Source organism: Littorina saxatilis, linkage group LG2 (genome assembly GCF_037325665.1).
Source record: "Littorina saxatilis isolate snail1 linkage group LG2, US_GU_Lsax_2.0, whole genome shotgun sequence".
NCBI lineage: Eukaryota > Metazoa > Mollusca > Gastropoda > Littorinimorpha > Littorinidae > Littorina > Littorina saxatilis.
In genome coordinates this window covers 2,406,670-2,430,896 of record NC_090246.1, presented here as the reverse complement: position 1 = coordinate 2,430,896, position 24,227 = coordinate 2,406,670, and the positions used below count along the sequence as shown (strand labels likewise).

At 41.2% G+C, this 24,227-nt stretch overlaps 2 protein-coding genes across 3 annotated transcripts; one reads left to right on the top strand and one right to left on the bottom strand.

Annotated features, from left to right (window-relative positions):
• Positions 1-234: 234 nt before the first annotated feature.
• Positions 235-15,235, bottom strand: LOC138957977 (biogenesis of lysosome-related organelles complex 1 subunit 2-like). Its single transcript, XM_070328992.1, has 5 exons — positions 15,140-15,235; positions 11,034-11,147; positions 3,838-3,957; positions 3,157-3,261; positions 235-891 (listed from the first exon to the last, which is right to left on the bottom strand). Exons 1-5 carry the CDS (start codon positions 15,174-15,176, stop codon positions 860-862), a joined length of 408 nt encoding a protein of 135 aa, XP_070185093.1. The 5' UTR covers positions 15,177-15,235; the 3' UTR covers positions 235-859.
• A 141-nt stretch (positions 15,236-15,376) lies between these two features.
• Positions 15,377-23,849, top strand: LOC138957976 (E3 ubiquitin-protein ligase RNF181-like). Of its 2 annotated transcripts, none has more exons than XM_070328991.1 (6): positions 15,377-15,534; positions 15,887-15,937; positions 17,655-17,743; positions 19,055-19,145; positions 21,325-21,399; positions 23,198-23,849. In XM_070328991.1, the coding sequence occupies exons 1-6, from the start codon at positions 15,455-15,457 to the stop codon at positions 23,199-23,201; spliced, it is 390 nt and encodes a 129-aa protein (XP_070185092.1). In that variant the 5' UTR covers positions 15,377-15,454; the 3' UTR covers positions 23,202-23,849. The 2 variants fall into 2 exon arrangements, with proteins under 2 accessions (XP_070185092.1, XP_070185090.1); XM_070328989.1 differs by having other exon boundaries at positions 19,055-19,170.
• The last annotated feature ends 378 nt before the right edge of the window (positions 23,850-24,227 follow it).

Below are 24,227 nucleotides of genomic sequence, written 5' to 3'. Positions count from 1 at the left end.
ATGTGCGGCTTATTTTCATTCTTCGACCGTTTGTTACCGGTATACTTTTTTAATTTTGGTGCGCCCTATCGGCCCCCTGCGCCCAATGGGTGACTGGAATACAATTTTTTTTTAAAAGAGGGGGGTGCGCCTTATGCGCTGTAGCGCCTTGTAACCCGGAAAGTACGGTACACATAAATACTCCACACACACACACACACTCACTTCAAACCAGAAAATGATTTAACACTGAAACAGTATGAAGAGTTTTTGTATTGCAGCAAAATGAAAATCAACAAGAAGAATGTAATACTATGATTTGAAAACACATTCAAAAGTCCACACTCCTTGCATTCACTTTGTGAAAAAAATGTTTTGAGAATGAAATACTGCAATGATTTACAAGAACATGCTCATGAAAAGAACTCAATGCTACAACTAAGCTGTAACAATTTTTAAAAGTTGGAAAATTGTTACTACTGGCAGAAATCAAACTGATCTACTACTATATCAGTACATGTACTATCACTACAATATTTACATTACATTTTGTATGGCTTCACATAATTATGCTTGCTCTCTCGCTCTCTCTCTCTCTCTCTTCTCTCTCTCTTTTCTCTCTCTTCTCTTCTCCTCTCTCTCTCTCTCTCTCTCTCTCTCTCTCTCTCTCTCTCTCTCTCTCTCTCTCTCTCTCTCTCTCTCTCTCTCTCTCTCTCTCTCTCTTAATCCTTGTTAAATAAAGTTCAACTCAATTCTCTCTCTCTCTCCATTTGCTACTCATGAACACATCATACAAAAACATATGTTACTTCCTTTTCTTTCTCGGTAGCACCAACAGTATGGTCCCACAAACGTTCCTTTACCCGCATTCCCATCAGACTCATCTTTTCTCCATGGATTTAAATTTTGCCTCTGCAAATAAAGACACACTTATTGTAATGTTCAATTCATGGCAAAAAATCACAATCACTTTTAAGAATTATACATAGTTCAGTGTTGTTGCCAGTCTCAGAAGACAATAGGTCATTTGGGCCTCCCTTAAAAAAAACAATAGGTCCAAATGTCCTGGATTTAAATAACAATAGGTCCAAATTGTACCGCCATACCTTTGATACATGCAATGCAAAATAACTTACAGTCCGAAGTTAAATCCATCTTTTTACGCAAAAATGACAATAAAGCCATTGAACAATGATAACACTTTATTATCTGATTCTCACAGAAATTAGTGTATGGCACTCCTGACATTCCTGGCGGCCTACCCTTTCCAATACAGTGCCTGGTGTGCGAATGTAGGGATCCTGCCTGATCTTCGCATTACCATGCCGTAGTATTATATTGATGAACTTTCCACTGTTTGCGCCGTTTTCGGTAAATATAGCTATACCGGCTGGATCGGGAATTTCCGTAAATGCAGCTTCGCGTGTCAATGACGACAAACACGGACTCAGCACCGAGCGGATTTTCACTCGTAGCGAACATTAGCATTTCGATCAGGTTTTTTTTCTCCGACTTTGCAACTCCCATTCCATTCATTGCAGACCTTGTCCGCTTTGTACAAATATGTATCGATCAGTTGACCACCAAAACGTAAAAACTATCGGTCCGTCGACCGGACAAGGCTAGGTCCAATGCGTCAAATCAGAAAGGAATGCGTCAGAGACCGAAGACCGAGGCCTGGCAACAACACTGATAGTTACTGACTTGTTCCTTTGCAAACTAAACAGTAATACATTTGTTTAACAGAATCATGAGTTTCAATTCGTCATTACTTATTAGCTTGCCTGCACATTTTTCGGTGCCACATTTTTAATAGCATGAGACCAAAAAAAGAATTTCTAACGATAACTCCCCTCCCGCCCCGCACCCCTAAAAAAAATAACAACTGAAATAAAGCTTTATTTTTTAAAAATCCAGGCTTTTACATGGGATAAGACCATCCTCTCACTTTTGTTTGTTTGTTTGTTTGCTTAACGCCCAGCCGACCACGAAGGGCCATATCAGGGCGGTGCTGCTTTTGACATATAACGTGCGCCACACACAAGACAGAAATCGCAGCACAGGCTTCATGTCTCACCCAGTCACATTATTCTGACACCGGACCAACCAGTCCTAGCACTAACCCCATAATGCCAGACGCCAGGCGGAGCAGCCACTAGATTGCCAATTTTAAAGTCTTAGGTATGACCCGGCCGGGGTTCGAACCCACGACCTCTCGATCACGGGGCGGACGCCTTACCACTAGGCCAACCGTGCCGGTTTATCCTTTCACTTGGTCACTGCCCACAGTAGTCAGCCTGGGTGCCCTTTGGGTACGGTGGGAACTTTTTGATGAATTTTTTTTAACGAAAAGTCACTACAGTGGAACCTCCCTTTTAAGACCCCCCAATTTAAGACTTCCTCCATATTAAGACCCTGTTTTCTTAGCCTGTCTGTTCATAACCTGTGTAAATGTACCCCCATTTTAAGACTCCATCCTTTTTAAGACCTGTTTTTCTCACATATTTTGAGGTCTTAACGGGGAGGTTCCACTGTAGTTGCTGTTAAACTTAAAGAAATTAATTCATAAAAAAATCCAACTCAGCACAGCAAGCCGTCTGGGTGTTGATTTGTTGTATGTGTCAAAGTTGAGGGATGTATTTACCCTATGTTAACGCCTGGACAGATCTGTGATGGTTAGCCGAACTGTTTTCTCAAGAAGCAGAATGCCTTTAAACAAAATATAAAAGACCTGAATCAGTGTTTGCCCGCTGATCTATTTTGAGGTCAGTTGAGTAGTCCTGAACGAGTGATTTCCGAACATTGTCCATTTCAGAACACGTAAGTTTTATTTCGTTTATTTTCATGCGGTCATTTTCCATTTACTCAATTAGTTTAAAGCTTATGTAACCCAGTGCACGAAGCACAACAATCCACTTTGGCGGCAAACAGGGTAGAGAAATTTAGAGCTAACTTAACAGCCCTACAAAAACTGCTATGGGTACGCACAGGTTCCCAAGAGCACAGGAGACGGCAACAGCTGCCAGACCCCATTACAAACATCTCCACATCTCACCGGTGTGCTGTCTTCCAACGTACCCAAAACATTGAGCTACTTTATTAAATAGCTCACGCTCCATCAATGCAGAGGAACTGCCTGTGATAAGGGGAACTACTGCGTCACCCTGTCACACTTACCTAGTCTTTTTGAATAATGGTCCAAACTGTAGGCAGCTTGTTCCAAGGCAGAAACACTTTCTTCTATAGTGTCTATTTGGTCCAGGTAGGGTTGCAAGCTTTTGTCTGTGAAAGCAAAATGCAAACTTTTAAAGTAAATATTATTCATGTTCTAGTTCATCACAAACTTGACATTCTCACAGTGTAAATAATCTGATGATGCTACAGTAGGAAAAGATCAGGGGAGATAACTTTCACACACAGTTTGTCTCAGCGGCACACGGTTGTCCCACATTCTCACCAAAAAATGTTTTACTATCAGTATCATCAAAACTGTAATCAGACTGTCAACTCTCAGAAAATCAGGTGTTTAAAGTAAAGTTCGTATTAAATAGAGTCGTTATTGACCTTCTCTGTTCTTCCTGGATCATGGACGACCCCGGGCTTCACACAAGTGTATGTATCTCTGAAATTATCAGGAGTTTTAGATTGAAACTTCATGTTATCCTCAAACAAGATAGGACGCTCCCATCGACCAATTTCTGAAAGATTATGTTTGTAAACAAACAAATAAACAATGACGTAATTTGAACTGGACAGTCCGGATTTTGTGGGTTGTGGGGTGTCCAGTGGACACTATCAGAAAGAGAGAGAGAGAGACACCAGAGACAGAGAGAAAGGATTACTGAGGACATCACCTACATTTTTCATTTAATTCTTGAAGAGCTCCTCCAACACTGAGGGCAATGTGTTTCATCTCTGAGTATTTGCAAATAGTCACTTTGTTCATTTTCTCTAGTAGCTTGTAGTCCTCAATCGTGCCTGCAACAAAAACACAGACTCATGAAAAGGGCTTCCGCATAAGTCATGCCAAGTCAGACAGTTACCTCTGTGGTGTTGTGAATGGGCAGTGCTGCTATACTATGTTCGGATGATCTGGGTTTGATACGTGTGCCAGCCTTCTGTGTTTTTGTGTGTCTTTCAACCCTTTCTTTTCAACGTTCTACTCTTCTTCTTCAGCCTAAAGGTTTTTTTTTAGTGCTTTATGAAAGATTAAATTTAATCACAGCAAAGCTAGATGGGCCTACAAAGTCAGTGTCACAAGTCATTCCATTCTGAATCGGTCATCATTGAAATGAACGCATCTGCCAATCAAGCGGCATGCTGAGTCACTGATTGTCTCAAAACATCAATCACCACCGAACTGCAGCCATAAGGCATTAATATGCAGGGCCGGACTAGGCTAAGAGGAGGAGGGGGGGGGGGGTTGCCAGTGATGGGTAGGTCATATTCTGATATAGGAAAATGGTCGCTCCATGCATGAAACGGCATAAAATAGACAATAATAAAAAATGTTTTAAATAAGTGAGGTACATGTTTAGGCTGGGGGGGGGGGGGGGGGGGGTGGGTTGCGCAACCCCCATAACCCCCCCGGTAGTCCGGCCCTGATATGAAAAATAAATACTCCTTTTTCAGTTATGACAAAACAAATATCAGATTTTTTTAAACGGTTTCCAGTAAAGTGCATCTCTCCCTCTGGTCAGACACTAATGATATACTCCTACTGCCGAGGTTGTTACGGCTGGAATTTACGTGTGTATGTCTGTATGTATGTATATCTACTCCTATCAGAAATTGTGCGTGCTACTCTCTGTTTACTATCTAGCCTTCACGCACACACACACACACACATTCCAACCAGGCACAAAGACACGAACACAGTACAGCCCTTTGCCCCTGCACCTCTATTAGAATGTTCAATAACACAACATAAACATATTATTATACCATTCTACAGATCACTTTCGCTCAACATGAAAGTTCTATTTCTGTTAACACACACAGAAATCTAACTGCACACAATTACATACATGTTACTCTGTCATGCAGTCTACAATTCCCGTGCACACACGTAAAACACTTTAAGCTTTGTTCTGTGAGAGCCCTGTCTGTCTCACTATACACGAAGTCATTGTCTCAAGCAATACTTCTGTCAATATTCACTTCTGCTACACACAGATGACAAAAACCACGACGCTCGACGTCTCATGGTTTGTTCACTTGGGAAACGTATCTCTGTACAGCTATCACGCTGGTTAATCTCTCCCAGTCGTACTCACATATTCAGTGGCACGTACTGCTCCACCCCACCCACACAACTGTCTCGTGTGGTGGAATGGGACGGGGTTCCCGTTTTGCAGCGCTTCACGCTGTCTCCCCTCCTGCACTCCCCACAGCTCACGGCTCGGGCATAAGGGTAGAACCTCCCGTCTCGTTCCCACTTCCGCGACCGCTATCGGCCCGGGATACTTCCGCGACCCACTCGGCCCGGGATGCTGTAAAACACAGCAGTTGAATCCAACGATTCAATACCGCGGCACGAGTCTAACCGACCTCCCAGCGCCCGGTGAGAAACTTTGCTAGTAAGAGACCCGTCTTCTCTTGTCAATGGTCTGCAAAGCTCTGCTGTCTAATCTATCTACAAACGTGACCTCAGTCACTACTCTTCTCTGATTGGTCACATCTCACACGTGACATCACTGCACTGTACGGACAATATTTCACCGCACGGTGCCTACTCAAAGTTCGTGGCCCATGAAATGTTGTACACCTGCGTCATATAACTCCAATATACACTATGTGCAAATCCGTTTGTCACATTACCCCCTCCTCCCAGAAAAAAATGACCGACCGAGGTTATTTTTCTTTAGGATAACAGGTAAAAGAGGGGAACTATTCACTATAATACAATGTCTATATCGCAATTCACTACGGATCAAAACTGTCGTAGCTGACATAAGAAACAAATTTTCTTATTTACTGATTCCATATGTGTAACAACACTACTTTATGTCTGATAAAGTACTTCTTCCTTCTCTCGGAAGATTCCACTGAGTTTCTCTTTTAACTCACAATTTCCAGTCATGTTTCTTTCTAGCTCAACCATACAAAGTCTTTCTTTAGCATCATCAGTTTACTTATCCTGAGTCCACGACTCTTTCAACATAGTACGATTACTCATGTTCCTGATGCTAAACCGACAAGTAGTCAAAATATCATGAAAACCATTTTCTTGACCTCTTTCTGCGATTGCCACCATGGCCTACAGCAGCAGTAGTCTCAATTAACCTGGACTTCAATCTGTTCATATCTGCTTGCAACTGAATGAGTTGTTCTCGTACAACTGCCAAGTCCTGATTCGAACACCCAACCTTCTGATCTGGAGTCCGAACCAAAGGTTTACTAGGAGGGTTTCTTCTCTTTTCCTGCACACGATTTGTACTAGCTGTAACCCCCTCAACATCAGGAAAACAGTCTGCACTCCCTGAAATCCCCGGAATGTTCCCTATGATCAAATCTGCGGCAGGATCATTCAGGACGCAACAAACCATTTCTCCCGACACATAAGGTGTCTCAACTTTAACTTTCGCCTGAGGATAAGTAAGGACCTCCCCACCAAATGTCTTACAGGTGACCTTTCTACTGACCAACTGGTCTTTTGACACCAATCCCCTACGCACTCCAGAAATCGTAGAACCCGTGTCACGGAGTACTGTACACTCACTCCCGTTGACACTACCATGTTCTAACTTCAAACACCCAACTTCCTGCGTAATTGGTGAAACGACTTTCGCCACAGCTGAATTTCCCGACACTTCATGCACCTTCTGGTCTTGGCCCCCAAAGCCATGATCTGTCCGCAAAGGACAATGTCGACGCCAATGACCTTTTTTTCCACAAGACCAACAATCATCTCCACTCTGTCGGTATGAACCGCCTCTACGACCACCATTGCGACTGCGTCTATCTCCACGAGGATAGTATGTATCACTTTGTGGCTGTGCCTGTGCATCAGACGTACCTCTGCCATAGCTCCCGTTACCTTGTCTACGACCAGCAAAACTGGAACCAAACCTCCGAGACTGCGGACCACTTCTACGATTATTGCTTTGTGAAAAAGCAGCTGCAGCGTACTCTTCGTGACTACAAGAACCTGCAGAAAAAATGGTGGGTCCAGACTTCCGTGACAAGTTTTTCCCAGGTCTCGCTAAGCGATAGCTTTCGGCAGCTTTGACCATTTCATCCAAAGTAACTAGACCTCGTTCTCGAATGAAAGTTGCTAAGTCAGCTGATACACTTTCAAGGAATTGTTCTCCCAGAAACAAGTTCACTAAACCATCAACATCTGTGGTTATGTCAGATAGCGCAACCCAACGATCAAACAATCGTCGTAACTCAATCCCAAAAGTTTGGAACGGTTCCTTTTCACTTGGACGGATATTTCGGAGCTTTTGTCTAAATGTTTCAGACGTGCACTGAAATTTCTTCAGCAAGTTTTCTTTCAAACATTGGTATGTTAGTTCACCAGCAGCAGCAAGGCTATGGTATAGGTTTAATGCATTGCCCTCTAAAAGAGCAGACAAGTACGTGATCCACCTTGTCTCTTCCCATCCCAGAGATTTAGCATGAGTTTCAAATCTGAACAAGTATGAGTCTATATCATCTTGCTGTTCTCTGAATGCAGGGAGTCTGGGGTAAACAGGGCGAGCACCTACATTAGTGTGAGAATCCCGACCATTTTGTGGTGCATGCGAACCCGCACCAATTTCAGCCTGCCTAATCTCAAGTTCTTTTTGTTTCAACTGGTGTTCCATTTCTCTTTCTCTTCGTCTTTCTTCAATTTGTGCATCTTCCCTTTCTTTTTGTCGATCAAATTCTTTTTGTCTTTCTTCCCTTTCTTTTTCTTTTTGTCTCTCTTCCAGTTCTAATGCTTTTAGTCTTCGACTTTCTTCCATTTCTAATGCTTTTTGTCTTTCATCTTTTTCTCGTTTTCTCTCCAAACGATCAAAACTTTCTTTCACGTATTTCTCACGTTTCTCTGCAGCCAGACCCAAAGTCTCTGCCTGCTTTACAAACTTTTCAAACAACGCATCATAATCATCTTCGCTCTCCATTGTGTAAGTTTTGAACTTTCAAAATCACACCAAAATATGACCAAGTTTAGAGAAACAACAAATTTGAAAAAGTTTCAAAGAATAATGCAAGTTCAAGCAATCTACTTGAAATCTGTCAAGTACCACAAAAAATCTTTCACCAGATACAATAGTCAACACAAGACTATATCCAAACACGTTTTGGCGTAAATCTCACGCAAAAATATCCAACAATTTTAATTAAAGTCAAATATTCAGTCAATGAAGTCAAAACGAATCTTCAAACATATATACAAGTACAAACAAAACAACAACCCCAAACCACAAATAGGAGGAAAAATTCAAAGTTCAAAAATGCAAACACAAGTAAATACTTAAGACTAATCAACAATCTAAATACTATTTCAGCAAATCAAACCCAAAATAAGTGAAGTCCAACTAAAGGAAACGCAGTTGGAAGCAAAATAAAAACAAAGTTCCAACAAAAAATTTATGAAGTAAAACAATCCATATTAATCAAAGTTTTAAATAGTAGCTTAAAATAACTATATCATACACTACTAATGAAATTAACTTAATTTAGATCAACAAGACAACAAAAAAATGTAGTTGGAGGCAAATAAAACAAATTCCACAAAAAAAAATTTTAAAGTGACACAATCACCAAACAGCAGACTAAATTAAACCAAAAAAAAATTCAAAGTACCTAATCTACTACCATAGCAAATAACAAACCAAAAGTAAACTAAAACTTAGTCTATATCAAAATATCACAACTAATTACCTTAATTACTTACAACAAACTTACAAAATCAACAAACCAATCCTACAAAATCAATAAACCTAATCAATCACATTAACAAAAAAAATAAATTCAAAATCAAATCATAAAATTTCAAAGTCAAAAAGAACAAAATTAATCAAAGTTAATCAACTTAACAAAGGCAAAGGGCAATAAACAACAGATAGATCCCTATTCCAAAGCAGAAAGAAAAAATGTTCTAACTATTTTACAAAATGAAAGCACAGAAAAGAGCAATGAAAGAGAAATGAAAGACCCCACAGGAAGAAAAATGAAGCTATTCCCTCAGTGCTTAGAACTGTACAGTAAGCACTACCGTAAAACTGGAGACGGTAACAAATACAAAACAGGACATGAACGACACAACTACTGAATCTGAAAATCTCTGTCTGCGTGACCTACTGCCAAAAATTCTAAAAATCCAACACAGGGGACAAAATCAAATGTAGTAAAGCAGGGAAACAACTACAAATTTTAGCTAACACAGAGTTATCGGGGTCACCAAATGTTACGGCTGGAATTTACGTGTGTATGTCTGTATGTATGTATATCTACTCCTATCAGAAATTGTGCGTGCTACTCTCTGTTTACTATCTAGCCTTCACACACACACACACACACACATTCCAACCAGGCACAAAGACACGAACACAGTACAGCCCTTTGCCCCTGTACCTCTATTAGAATGTTCAATAACACAACATAAACATATTATTCTACATTCATTCTACAGATCACTTTCGCTCAACATAAAAGTTCTATTTCTCTTAACACACAGAAATCTAACTGCACAAAATTACATACATGTTATTTTGTCATGCAGTCTACAATTCCCGTGCACACACGTATAACACTTTAAGCTTTGTTCTGTGAGAGCCCTGTCTGTCTCACTATACACGAAGTCATTGTCTCAAGCAATACTTCTGTCAATATTCACTTCTGTTACACACAGATGACAAAACCCACGACGCTCGACGTCTCATGGTTTGTTCACTTGGGAAACGTATCTCTGTACAGCTATCACGCTGGTTAATTTCTCCCAGTCGTACTCACATATTCAGTGGCACGCACTGCTCCACCCCACCCACACAAACCGTCTTCGTGTGGTGGAATGGGGACGGGGTTCCCGTTTTACAGCGCTTCACGCTGTCTCCCCTCCTGCACTCCCACAGCTCACGGCTCGGGCGTAAGGGTAGAACCTCCCGTCTCGTTCCCACTTCCGCGACCGCTCTCGGCCCGGGATACTTCCGCGACCCACTCGGCCCGGGATGCTGTAAACACAGCAGTTGAATCCAACGATTCAATACCGCGGCACGAGTCTAACCGACCTCCCAGCGCCCGGTGAGAAACTTTACCCAGTAAGAGACCCGTCTTCTCTTGTCGATGGTCTGCAAAGCTCTGCTGTCTAATCTATCTACAAACGTGACCTCAGTCACTACTCTTCTCTGATTGGTCACATCTCACACGTGACATCACTGCACTGTACGGACAATATTTCACCGCACGGTGCCTACTCAAAGTTCGTGGCCCATGAAATGTTGTACACCTGCGTCATATAACTCCAATATACATTATGTGCAAATCCGTTTGTCACAGAGGTACAAATAAGTCTATAATGGATCTCCATAAACATTTGTGTCAAAAAAAGGAAGTTCTTTGCATTTAACTCAAACATATCTCCATCTGTGAATTATCGATGATGGTTGGTTGAGAAGACTCTGCAATTGAGTTGAGTCGTCAGTTATCGAACCTCTGGTCTCACCGAGTCATCAGTTATTGAACCTCTGGTCTCACAGAGTCGTCAGTTATTGAACCTCTGGTCTCACAGAGTCGTCAGTTATTGAACCTCTGGTCTCACCGAGTCGTCAGTTATTGAACCTCTGGTCTCACAGAGTCGTCAGTTATCGAACCTCTGGTCTCACAGAGTCATCAGTTATTGAACCTCTGGTCTCACAGAGTCATCAGTTATTGAACCTCTGGTCTCACCGAGTCGTCAGTTATCGAACCTCTGGTCTCACAGAGTCATCAGTTATTGAACCTCTGGTCTCACAGAGTCATCAGTTATTGAACCTCTGGTCTCACCGAGTCGTCAGTTATCGAACCTCTGGTCTCACCGAGTCATCAGTTTTCGAGTGGCAAAGCTTCATATATTACATGCATACCTTCCAATTCTCCACGTAGATATTCTGCAGTTTTCTGGAATGTCTCATGGCAGAGATCAACGACATCTACCGGTGGTGGTTCTTTGGCCTCCTCAGCCACATCGACATCAGGCACTGTAAGTGTAACAGCAGAAACAATGTAATTAATCACATACATAAAAATGTTTGTGTTTCTGAAAATGAACGTTGACGGTTGTGGTGTCTGAAGAAACATGCATTGTGAGTGATTTTGTTTGTTTGTTGATGTTGCATTGTGAGTGATGTATTTATAATTAGAAAAAAATAACTGTGCAAGCTATCAGTTTTAAGACGAAAAGATCAAAAAGTGTATGTGTTCAATAAACTAAGCAAATTTCATATACACACACACACGCGCGCGTATACATGCATCCGCGGTTGAACAAGCTTTAGGGCCGAGTTCTACCTTGCGATGGGTGTATTATTTCTTAATTTTGTAGTTTCAGTTTCCTTCACTCAAACTTGATGAAATTTGGCCATCAGGTAGCTTATGCCTAAGCTAGGACACAAAAATATAAAACTAGCATAAAATTATTATGTTGTGTTAGAAAAAAAAAATTACAAAAAATGACATTTTGAAAAAGGTCGAAAACACGCAACTTTTGCGGAGATTGTTTCATACATTTGACAAGTCTCAGACCTGTCCTTTGGTTCAATCATTTAGTGAATGTGTCGCTATGGCATGAACTAAAAGAAAAGGCATTGATGCAGCAGTTCATAAGGCAAAAAAAACAAAAAAAGGTGTGGTTAAAGCCACAGTTTTGAAAGAATGTCTGCTATGTGCTACAGCGACTCGTTCCTCCAAGTCTGTTATCATTGCGTTTTCTGCACTCGTTTTTTTTTTGTTTGTTTGACAAATGTAATAAAAAGTTATAGGGTTGGCCCCTTAAAATAGGGTAGGTCGGGTTACCGTAACCACACCTATTTTTTATTTACGCCTAATCACCATGTTACCAAATTTTCTACTAAAAAAAATCCAAAATACCAACTTTAAAAAAATATTTTCTGCTGACCACTGGTTAAACTAAAGATGTTTTAGTTCATGCCATAGCACTACTTTTATGCTATGTTCATGCCAAATTTGATCACCATAGCTTAAAAAAAAAAAAAAGGGGGACCCGCAACACTTCAAATTATGTCTTTTTTTTTTTAGAAAATCGTGCATGCAAAAATGAAAACTAAACTTACTGTACCTCAGAAACAAACTTTTCAAGCAATAATGGGTACCCAATAATGTCCCTGTTTACCACATGGCAGCAGCCATTTGCAAAAGGGAAGTAATCCTTGAGAAGACAGGGAGTGCTTTGTTTTCACTGAATAAAGAGTATGACTGAACGGACCCCCCAAAAAATAAAATCGGCACATTTTGGGGATTTGGTATATGACACTAGTCATCTTTGACATCGAATATCTCCGCATCGGTTATACTTAGACACATAATTTCAATAAGACTCATTTACCTGTATAAAAATGTACTTTGTTAATGAGTTGTTCTTTGCTACTGGTCACAAGTGGGGGTCAGCTCACACGGACGCATTTTTCAATACAGTCTAGGGGAGAAACTGGTCACAAAGCACCCAGTACATGCCAGAGAGATAGGAGAATCGGCACAATCAAAGAAAATACCAAAATCATTCAATAGATATGGAAATATTAAGATTTACTGTGAAAATGCTAGCAAAAATGGCGTCCAAAAACGGGAACGCACACTTGGTGCGTCTTTGAAGACTTACCTCCCGTTCTGTGTTGTTGATAATAGTCGTGTTTGTGCTGTTTTTGTTGAAATAGTATCTAATAAAACTGATGCAGTTCTTGAAATGTTGCAAATTATTGTTGTCTTTGTGAAATGCGAGAGTGTTCTGAGGCGTAATCTGCATACGGCTGATGTCCCACATAGGGTACCCCACTTCGATCAGCGTATCACTCCAAATGAGCTTCATAGTAGAAAAGCAGATACAATACCAAAACACTGCATAACAGATCTACAAGACTGAGCCAGAATCATTGAAATTTACTTCCTGTATAAAATATTGCAATCAAATTTGCTCACGCCGTCCCACATGCAACGCAGGTTACCTTCGCCTTCGATTCAAAGTAACTCCACGCTAACTGAATTACCATCGAAACGCAGATAACGAACTGATTCGGAGATTACACGCCACACATTTATGATATTTTACACACAAATTTCAACTGTGTTGTTTCGCGATAAACAGCCATAAACAAACAAATGTGGCGCCGTCACGTCGCTTCGGAAGGAGAAACGCAGGTTACCAAGAGATTGTTTTCGATACCTGTCAGATTAAAATCATCGTTTTTCACGAATGAAGGCTCTTTGGCAGATCTGGTGAGTTGGAAACTGTCTATGAATGTTTCATTTAATGTCAAATGCGTACATTCTTGTCGATATTGTTACCTTTGGGCTCATAAATGAAGTCAATGGTCCTGTTTTCCTAAAGTGACTTTTGTCAGCATAGAACTTACTGTGCTTTGATCATTGACTGAGAAGAATCTTCCGATGACACTGGTTCATTTCACTACGCGACTGCAGATCTGCAAGGAAACTTATGGCAGGGGAAATAAGCTTACTGAAGACGAATAAGCGGAGTAACTGTTCTTCAACGGGTTACTGATCTAAATATTTAGATCTTGTCGTCTGCTAGTCTGCTAGTAAGTAGTCTTCGGTCGTGTGAAAGTCACATCTATTTCGACTGTGTGCATCGATCCGTGTAGTGAAATGTTGATCTTTGATGATTTGGCAACATAACTTCGCTACATGTGCTTCGAGTGTATCTCCCCGTTAACCATTTGAAAACGTCTTTTAACAAGACCATGTTTCGACAGCCCAGACGGGGAGGATCCTCGATAGCTCACAGGGTATATAATGTTTTCCGCCGTTTTTTAAAGAATCCTTTCAAATTTACTATTCCAAAAGTACCCTATGACACGACTCGAGTGGCAAAGAACATTCTCTGCAATTCCTGTCTCAGTCCGTGCAGCCGTTTCGGGTCCTATCGTCATCATACAAACATACACACAGACAGTGGACACACAAGAACCAGCTTTAAAAGTTAGATTATGTAAGAACCATGTAAACCAGTGATTTTTGGCTCACGTAAGTGTAGCCTATGCGATGCTAACTTTTGTCTGTCTGTGCGTGCGTGCGTGTGTGATAGAAACTTTAACATTTCCGAGTCTATGGATAAAGCTCGCATAAGAAGATTACGTCTCGGTCAAAAGTGTTTGACGTGTGTGATAGAAACTTTAACATTTGAAGACGTCACATTATGACGTAAGAGGGTTAGACGTCACGCGAAGGAATTACTGAAAGTCTCGGTCATTGTTATTGTGAGCGGGCCGAGACTAGTTGGCAGATCTAGTGTCTCGCTTTCTTGCACAGTTTCACCTATGCTTACTGTGTGTGTGTGTGTGTGTGTGTGTGTGTGTGTGTGTGTGTGTGTGTGTGTGACGGAGTGATTGAGTTTTAGTTACTGTTTGTCAATTTCTTACGTGAGCCTTGAAGGCTTCGCCTCTTGTTTCTTATGTACATCAGATACTACAGTATTTCTGCTTTATGAAAAGCTATATTTCAAAAACAAAACTAGAGATTTGAATTTTGACCACTTTTCCCCCTTTCTGTCACCAGTACTGAAGAACAACTCTAATAGTAATAGTAATACAATAATACAAAAGCAATTTACGTGATTTTTTTATCTATCTCTAGGTAGAACTGGGCCCTTAATGAAGTTAATCTAGTTGTGCACTTCTGTACACAGTATGTGATAGAAGAAGCAAAAGTGGGCTCAAGATAACAAATGAACTTGGCCAGTCGATATAAAATAAACGCCCAGTCCCAGGCGGCTAGCCGCTAGGGTCGTACACTGTCTCGTGTTAACTGTTAATGTTATGATTACTAGCCTACAGATTAGACCAACCATCTCTGACATAGACATTTCTGCTCGTATCTTCTGACAGTCTCTTTGCACATTTTACATCAAAGCATAAGAAACCACAAAAAACCACGAAGCAACATATTACAAACATTTAAACACAGATTAAATCAGAACAATCAATGTTCTCTTTCTTACCTTCGGGTTTAGCCGTCTGCTTCGCCTTCTCCGCCATCTTTATGTCCGTGAACTCTCTGACCAAATCGTGTCTACTCAAATCAAATTAGATTAAAGCGAACTGAACTTAAAGGACAGTATTATCAAGACTAGAGAAACGAAAATTTATTTAGCGATAAATAAACAGATTATACTGAACTAAAGCATAAGATTATTGACGTTCTAGTATCTACAATTTTAAAGAGACTAAACCGGAAGTTGTGTTCTGCTACATCACCATACTGGTTCAAACACCAACTAAAGTTGTCTTTCAAGAAGACATACTCTTGAAACACAATGGCTTCTTACTACGATGAGCACGACTGTGAGCCACTTGGCGAAGGAGAAACTCCTAATCACATGTTACATCTAGCAAGGTAAGTGATCGTCAATATTTGATTGTTTCCTCACTGTCATAGGGTTTGGGATTGTTGTATGTTGGATATGTTGCTGTGTGTCACAGTTCTCTAGTTTTCTTTTAATTTACCTGTGTGTGTGTGTGTGGGTGTGGGTGTGTGTGTGTGTGTCTTTATGGGGGAGAGAGAGAGAGAGAGAGAGAGAGAGAGAGAGAGAGAGAGAGAGAGAGAGAGAGAGAGAGACTCACTTGCTCAGATAACGTTTTAGAATGAAAAGATCTTTGTACACAAGTGAAACACTTGAAACACCATGAACTCTTCAACGGTACAAATGTCACTCAGATCCACATACACTGAAGTATTCGTGTTGCAGGTTACTGCTGGACACAGGTCTCAGTACTGCATGGGAAATGGAATATAGCAGGTAAGATTGCGTGTACACTGACATGCAGGTGATCATCGTTTGGATTTCATTTGATCCCTTTATACTATAGGGGGAAGAAAAAAAAAAGACACATTGTCTGTTTTTGGTGACAATGTCAACAAAGTTTGGGTAAGTAGGTTTGTAACTACTTTTTTTTATTTAATGATTGAAAACTTTTTTGTTGTTAAATTTTTTACCCACCGGAACTGCGAGCTGTGTCCAATATTATATGTCATAGAAGTGAGCTTTTCCTTATAAAGTCTTCAAAATCGATTTTTGTCTTTATGTCACTCACGCAGACCACACGATGGCTTTTCACACTCTCACACAGACCACACAATGGCTTTACGCACTCTCACGCAGACCACACAATGGCTTTACGCACTCTCACGCAGACCACACAATGGCTTTACGCACTCATGCAGACCACACAAGGGCTTTACGCAGACCACACAAGGGCTTTACGCGCTCTCACGCAGACCACACAAGTGACAAGGGCTTTACGCACTCACACAGACCACATGAGGGCTTTACGCACTCACGTAGACCACACAAGGGCTTTACACCCTCTCACGCAGACCACACAAGGGCTTTACGCACTCACGCAGACCACACAAGGGCTTTACGCAGAGCACTCAAGGGCTTTACACCCTCTCACGCAGACCACACAAGGGCTTTACGCGCTCTCACGCAGACCACACAAAAGCTTTGCACCCTCTCACGCAGACCACACAACAGCTTTACACACTCTCACGCAGACCACACAAGGGCTTTACACCCTCTCACGCAGACCACACAAAAGCTTTACGCACTCACGCAGACCACACAAGGGCTTTACGCAGACCACACAATGGCATTACACCCTCTCACGCAGACCACACAAGGGCTTTACGCACTCACGCAGACCACATGAGGGCTTTACACCCTCTCACGCAGACCACACAAGGGCTTTACACACTCATGCAGACCACACAAGGGCTTTACGCACTCACGCAGACCACACAAGGGCTTTACACCCTCTCACGCAGACCACACAAGGGCTTTACGCAGACCACACAATGGCTTTACGCAGACCACACAATGGCTTTACACCCTCTCACACAGACCACACAAGGGCTTTATGCGCTCTCACGCAGACCACATGATGGCTTTACGCATTCTTGCGCAGACCACACAATGGCTTTACACACTCTCACGCAGACCACACAAAAGCTTTACACCCTCTCACGCAGACCACACAACAGCTTTACACCCTCTCACGCAGACCACACAACAGCTTTACACCCTCTCACGCAGACCACACGATGGTTTTACGCACTCTCTCGCAGACCACACAATGGCTTTACACACTCGCACGCAGACCACACGATGGCTTTACGCACTCTCTCACAGATCTTACGATGGTTTTACGCACTCTCTCGCTGACCTCACGATGATTTTATGCACTCTCACGCAGACCACATGATGGTTTTACGCGCTCTTAAGCAGACCACACAATGGCTTTACACACTCGCACGCAGACCACACGATGGTTTTATGCACTCTCACGCAGACAACACGAGGGCTTTACGCACTCTCACGCAGACCACATGATGGTTTTACGCGCTCTCACGCAGATCACACGAGGCATTGGAAATGCATTTTTATTTATTATTTGTTGCATTTTGCGCACTGACAACAGAGTTTCCAGGCAATGTGTGGCTGTCTTTTTGTCCAGGATCTTTGGAGGGCAGAGGCAAGTGCCGCCAGCTTCCAAAAAAGTTGTTGAAGAGCTGGAAACAAAACTCGTGAATCCTACAATGGCAGGTAAAAACATGCTGCTCTTTTGTCATTAACCATTGATTTTGCTATCAACTCCTGTTCATGAAACTCGTGTTAAGAACGGAGCAAGGAATAATGAGTGTTTGGAATCTGACAACCACAGTACACAGAATCTGACAACTACAGTACACAAAAGAAGAACAAGGGGATGGGTATCTTGTGTGTGTGTAGTTTGTAATTAGGGCCTCCTGGTGAACAGACAGGCAGTCTGAAGTTATCCTTATTACAGTTGAAATGGCCCTGGAAACCACTTCTTGATAACGACAACCTGCCCATTGCGACCACCCCAAAGAAACCAAGACGAGGTTCTTTCCTGTATAATTAACCTTTCTATGACGACCACCTGCCCATTGCGACCACCCCAAAGAAACCAAGACGAGGTTCTTTCCTGTATAATTCACCTTTCTATAACGACAACCTGCCCATTGCGACCACCCCAAAGAAACCAAGACGAGGTTCTTTCATGTATAATTCACCTTTCTATAACGACAACCTGCCCAATGCGACCACCCCAAAGAAACCAAGACGAGGTTCTTTCCTGTATAATTCACCTTTCTATAACGACAACCTGCCCATTGCGACCACCCCAAAGAAACCAAGACGAGGTTCTTTCCTGTATAATTCACCTTTCTATGATGACAACCTGCCCATTGCGACCACCCCAAAGAAACCAAGACGAGGTTCTTTCCTGTATAATTCACCTTTCTATAACGACAACCTGCCCATTGCGACCACCCCAAAGAAACCAAGACGAGGTTCTTTCCTGTATAATTAACCTTTCTATGACGACCACCTGCCCATTGCGACCACCCCAAAGAAACTAAGACGAGGTTCTTTCCTGTATAATTCACCTTTCTATAACGACAACCTGCCCATTGCGACCACCCCAAAGAAACCAAGACGAGGTTCTTTCCTGTATAATTCACCTTTCTATGACGACAACCTGCCCATTGCGACCACCCCAAAGAAACCATGAGACGAGGTTCTTTCCTGTATAATTCACCTTTCTATGACGACAACCTGCCCATTGCGACCACCCCAAAGAAACCAAGACGAGGTTCTTTCCTGTATAATTAACCTTTCTATGACGACAACCTGCCCATTGCGACCACCCCAAAGAAACCAAGACGAGGTTCTTTCCTGTATAATTAACCTTTCTATGACGACCACCTGTCTATGGATTGATTCAACTGTATAATGTAAAGAACTAGAACTTTAACAAATGGGTAGAAATAAATGCAAAGTACATGTACAATGTAGTTGTAAAGTTTATTTGATTTCCGACTTGGGTTTCAGCACAGGGCTTGAAGTGTCCGGTGTGCCTCATGGAGTTTGATGAAGAGGATGAGCTGAAGATACTGCCCTGCAATCATCAGTTTCACACCAGGTGCATCATCACCTGGCTGAAAAAGGTGCTACAGTGGAACCCCCCTTTTAAGACCCTCCAATTTCAGACTTTTTTCCTTTTTAAGACCTTGATTTTTCAGATTTTCTGTTCATAAAATGATCTGTAATTTTACTCCCTTTTTAAGACCTGGTTTTCTCAGACTTTTTAAGACCTGGTTTTCTCAGACTTTTTAAGACCTGGTTTTCTCAGACTTTTTAAGACCTGGTTTTCTCAGACTTTTTAAGGTCTTAAAATGAGGGTTCCATGGAACTTTGAAGGGTTTCTAACACACCAGAAAAGGTTTCTAACACACCAGAAAAGGCTTCTAACACACCAGAAAAGGTTTCTAACACACCAGAAAAGGCTTCTAACACACCAGAAAAGGTTTCTAACACACCAGAAAAGGCTTCTAACACACCAGAAAAGGTTTCTAACACACCAGAAAAGGCTTCTAACACACCAGAAAAGGCTTCCACACCAGAAAAGGTTTCTAACACACCAGAAAAGGCTTCTAACACACCAGAAAAGGCTTCTAACACACCAGAAAAGGCTTCCACACCAGAAAAGGTTTCTAACGACAGAGAGAGAGCGGACAGACACTCAAGTCCTTAATGGCAAAAAAACGTAGGACTTTTAATATCAATTTTACTACTACTACTACAGTAGACTCCGCTTAATAAGGTCACCTCGGTGCAGGACAAAAGTGGCTATATTAAGCGGGTGGATTTAATAAAAGGAACTCATGGTTTTCAGGCAAACAGAGCCTTAAAACAAAGGAGAGACATTCTGTGTGCATCTCTTTTATTAAACAGAAAAACATCCTTACAAAAGCTAATAAAATAGCATTAGAGAGACAACTTAACGATTTTGATAAACAGCTTATTCATGAAGCAAATAAAGCAAAAAGCGCTCAAATCCGTTCTCAAGAAAAGTTTATAACAGAGGGAGAAAAAAATGACGTCATCATCAGTCTTTTCTTTTTCCAAGGAATCTGTACATAGACAACTGACAGAAATGCAATCATGAACAATCATGCACATGAACAAAAGCTCAGAAGTACGCTTCTGTTTGAAGTTGTTTATGACCACTGACTTGCACTTAACGTGATTTCAAACTCACAAGAGGCTGGCCAAAACATCTCAGGTTGTTTGAAAACCAGTCATGCATTAGCTGTGAGTGATCAGACAGTGATTACAGACTCACTGTTACGGCTTTTCACACCTAACGCGAGCCAAAAAATGGCTTTAATAAGCGGGATGGTGGTTTTATAAAGCGGGTGATTTTAAGCATAAAACATAAGGACAAATCCGTGCAGTCAGAAATTGGCCTCAAAAAGCGGGTGGCTTTATTAAACATGGCCTTATTAAGCGGATTCTACTGTACTAGAGAGAAGAAATGGTAAGACACACCAGAAATGACAGGATACTCTATTGTAAGTTTAGTGAGGGGAAAATTCTTGCATGGGGTTTTGTTTGTTTCCTTGTTTCAAAAAGGGATTCTCCTGCTAAGCTACAAAAAGAAAATTGTCTCATCTTTACTTATGCAAGGAGACAAAATGACTAAAACTTCGATTTACTGCTTTAATGGTAACGAGGTATTAATGTCTGTCTGTACGTCTGCCTATGTAACTCCCTGATTGTTTGTATGCCCCCCGCGGGTTAGGGGGAGTCCCATATTGGTTGGGACGAGAAAGAATTTACCCGATGTTCCCCAGCATGTCGTAAGAGGCGACTAACGGATTCTGTTTCTCCTTTTATTACCCTTGTTAAGTGTTTCTTGTATAGAATATAGTCAATGTTTGTAAAGATTTTAGTCAAGCAGTATGTAAGACATGTTAAGTCCTTTGTACTGGAAACTTGCATTCTCCCAGTAAGGTAATATATTGTAATACGTTGCAAACCCCTGGAGCAAATTTTTGATTAGTGCTTTTGTGAACAAGAAACAATTGACAAGTGGCTCTATCCCATCACCCCCCTTCCCTCGGTCGCGATATAACCTTGAACGGTTGAAAACGACGTTAAACACCAAATAAAGAAAGAAAGATTGTTTGTGTGTGTGTGCATGTGCAGGCAAAGGGAATGGTTGCAGTGCAGCACACATGTTGCTTTGATTTTCCGTCAAGAGAGTGAAGTTTTGGAGCTGTAAAATATGCCTTTTGACCATCTTGTCTCCATTTCAGGTGTGTTCGTGTCCAGTCTGTCGCCATGAGCTGCCCACAGATGATCCAGACTATGAAGAATTTAAAAAGCAAAAGGTGCTGTCAACTTCTTTAGAGTTCTCTTTTTACATTTAGTCAAGTTTTGACTAAATGTATTAACGTAGAGGGGGGAATCGAGACGAGGGTCGTGGTGTATGTGCGTGTGTGTGTGTGTGTGTCTGTGTGTGTGTGTAGAGCGATTCAGACTAAACTACTGGACCGATCTTTATGAAATTTGACATGAGAGTTCCTGGGTATGATATCCCCATACGTTTTTTTCATTTTTTTGATAAATGTCTTTGATGACGTCATATCCGGCTTTTCGTGAAAGTTGAGGCGGCACTGTCACGCTCTCATTTTTCAACCAAATTGGTTGAAATTTTGGTCAAGTAATCTTCGACGAAGCCCGGACTTCGGTATTGCATTTCAGCTTGGTGGCTTAAAAATTAATTAATGACTTTGGTCATTAAAAATCTGAAAATTGTAAAAAAAAATAAAAAATTATAAAACGATCCAAATTTACGTTTATCTTATTCTCCGTCATTTGCTGATTCCAAAAACATATAAATATGTTATATTTGGATTAAAAACAAGCTCTGAAAATTAAAAATATAAAAATTATTATCAAAATTAAATTGTCGAAATCAATTTAAAAACACTTTTATCTTATTCCTTGTCGATTCCTGATTCCAAAAACATATAGATATGATATGTTTGGATTAAAAACACGCTCAGAAAGTTAAAACGAAGAGAGGTACAGAAAAGCGTGCTATTCTTCTCAGCGCAACTACTAAACCGCTCTTCTTGTCAATTTCACTGCCTTTGCCATGAGCGGTGGACTGACGATGCTACGAGTATACGATCTTGCTGAAAAATTGCGTTGCGTTCAGTTTCATTCTGTGAGTTCGACAGCTACTTGACTAAATGTTGTATTTTCGCCTTACGCGACTTGTTTTATTATCAGCTTTAGTTTTTTTCTGTTTTAAGTACAAGTACATGTACTACCATACTTTCGGGACTTTAAGGTGCAACTTTTTTGAGACCTACAAAAATCTGAGAAATTCAGATCTGAAAAAGGAGTGTCTTAAATTGGGGGTAAATGTACAGAGGTTATGAACAAAAAATCTGAAAAGCAAGGTCTTAAAAAGGAGGAAATCTTTGGTGCCGTCTCAAAAGACGGGGGGGGGGTGAGTTCCACTGTACCTCTTGTTATAATTTGATGAACACTATAGCGCGAGAATGTTCAGAAACAGAGTGCTTTAACAACCGTGCGTGAGGCAGAAGGGGTCTTAGTCGACCAAAACTGGGTGCGTTCCTTGTAGGCGCATTTTTTGTGGGTGTTTTTTCTGTATACAGGGAATGCACTCGGGTGCATTTCCTGAAGGAAAGTGTAACTGCTCAATCTCGCGTCAAGCGCGTGATTCGCCTCAGGGTTACTTCCGTTGTGACATCCAAAATGCGGTTTTGACAGGATGATTTGATGTATTTTCTCATTTCTTCATTTAAAATTGCAACACTGAATCAAAACTACTTTCAAAAATAAAAATAAAAGGATCGAAAAATATCAAATTTGACCGATGTGGCTAGGCATCACATGATCTCAGCGAGATTGGCAAAACGCTGCAGGAAAATCACCTGGGTGCATTCCCTGTATACAGGAAAAACATCTACAGGGAATGCACCCACTTTTGGTCTACATAGACTCCTTCTGGGTAAGTGAGAGCTATGATAGCGGGACAAGTCTCCCGGGTTGGTACCTGAGAAAATTAGAAGCATTGAAATGAACAAATGGCTTTTGAATGCTCATTGCCAGGAAGGCTGTTTCAATGGTTTTCCTGTTCTGTTTGTTCCACAGGTGAGGGAGAAACAGAGACAGCAGAACCTTGACACTCTACACGACTCAATGTTTGGTTGAGTCAATCTTCATCTCACTGAACCAAACCCATGAGAAAAAATGGAATGAGATGGATGGATGGATGGATGAATGAATGGATGGATGGAAGGAACAATGGATGAGCTAACTTCATTTCGAGAGAATAACATAATGAATAAATGTGTAAGACAAAGAGAGAGGAAATAGGGTATGCGAGGGATGCACTGCACATTTGCTAGATGTGACGCAGTCGTCTCCCTTGTCTCAGCACCAGCTCTGCACAGTTGTAACTTGTATAGAGCTATTTAAAGTGTTACAAAATGCAATGGCCACAAAACACCTGTCGGTTTAAGAGAGCTTTTTGTGATAGGGTCTGACTGCTGTTTCTCCTGGTATGCTCATGCAAACCTTTGTGTGTAGCAAAGCAGATTCTGTTTGGCTTGCTTTGCCTACAAAGTAATTCAAATGTTTCGTGCATTTGATTGCATTGTCGAAGATGATTTTAAGTTATATACATATAATATACATATAAGCTTGCTTATTTAGGACTCATTCTAAATCAGTACGGAATAGGTATGCAGATACCTAACAATCGTTCATGCAAATTATAATGCAAATAAGTGTGCGTGTGAGTGTGGGGGGGGGGGGGAGGGGGGATGCATATTTATACTGGCTAGATAATTTTATTTACCTTACAAGGCATGTACATTTTATCCGCCTTTGAATATGTGCATGTATATATGTATATTGTATTCCTCAGATGCAGGTTGTTCTAATTCTGTTACTCATACTATTTACTCAGGACTTGTGTAGATGCATGTATTAAATTTTACATTTCATGACTGTTTTTGGAATTTGTGGTGTTCTGCCCCCTCATTTCTGTCTGATGTCCTAGAAATCTTCAAACTACTTGAACCCTTTGCTCACTCTCTGGCAGCCTCATCTTCTGTGTTCCAAAACTCAAGTCAAACGCCATGTAAATTCTGTGTCTCTGCCTCTTCCATTTGGAACA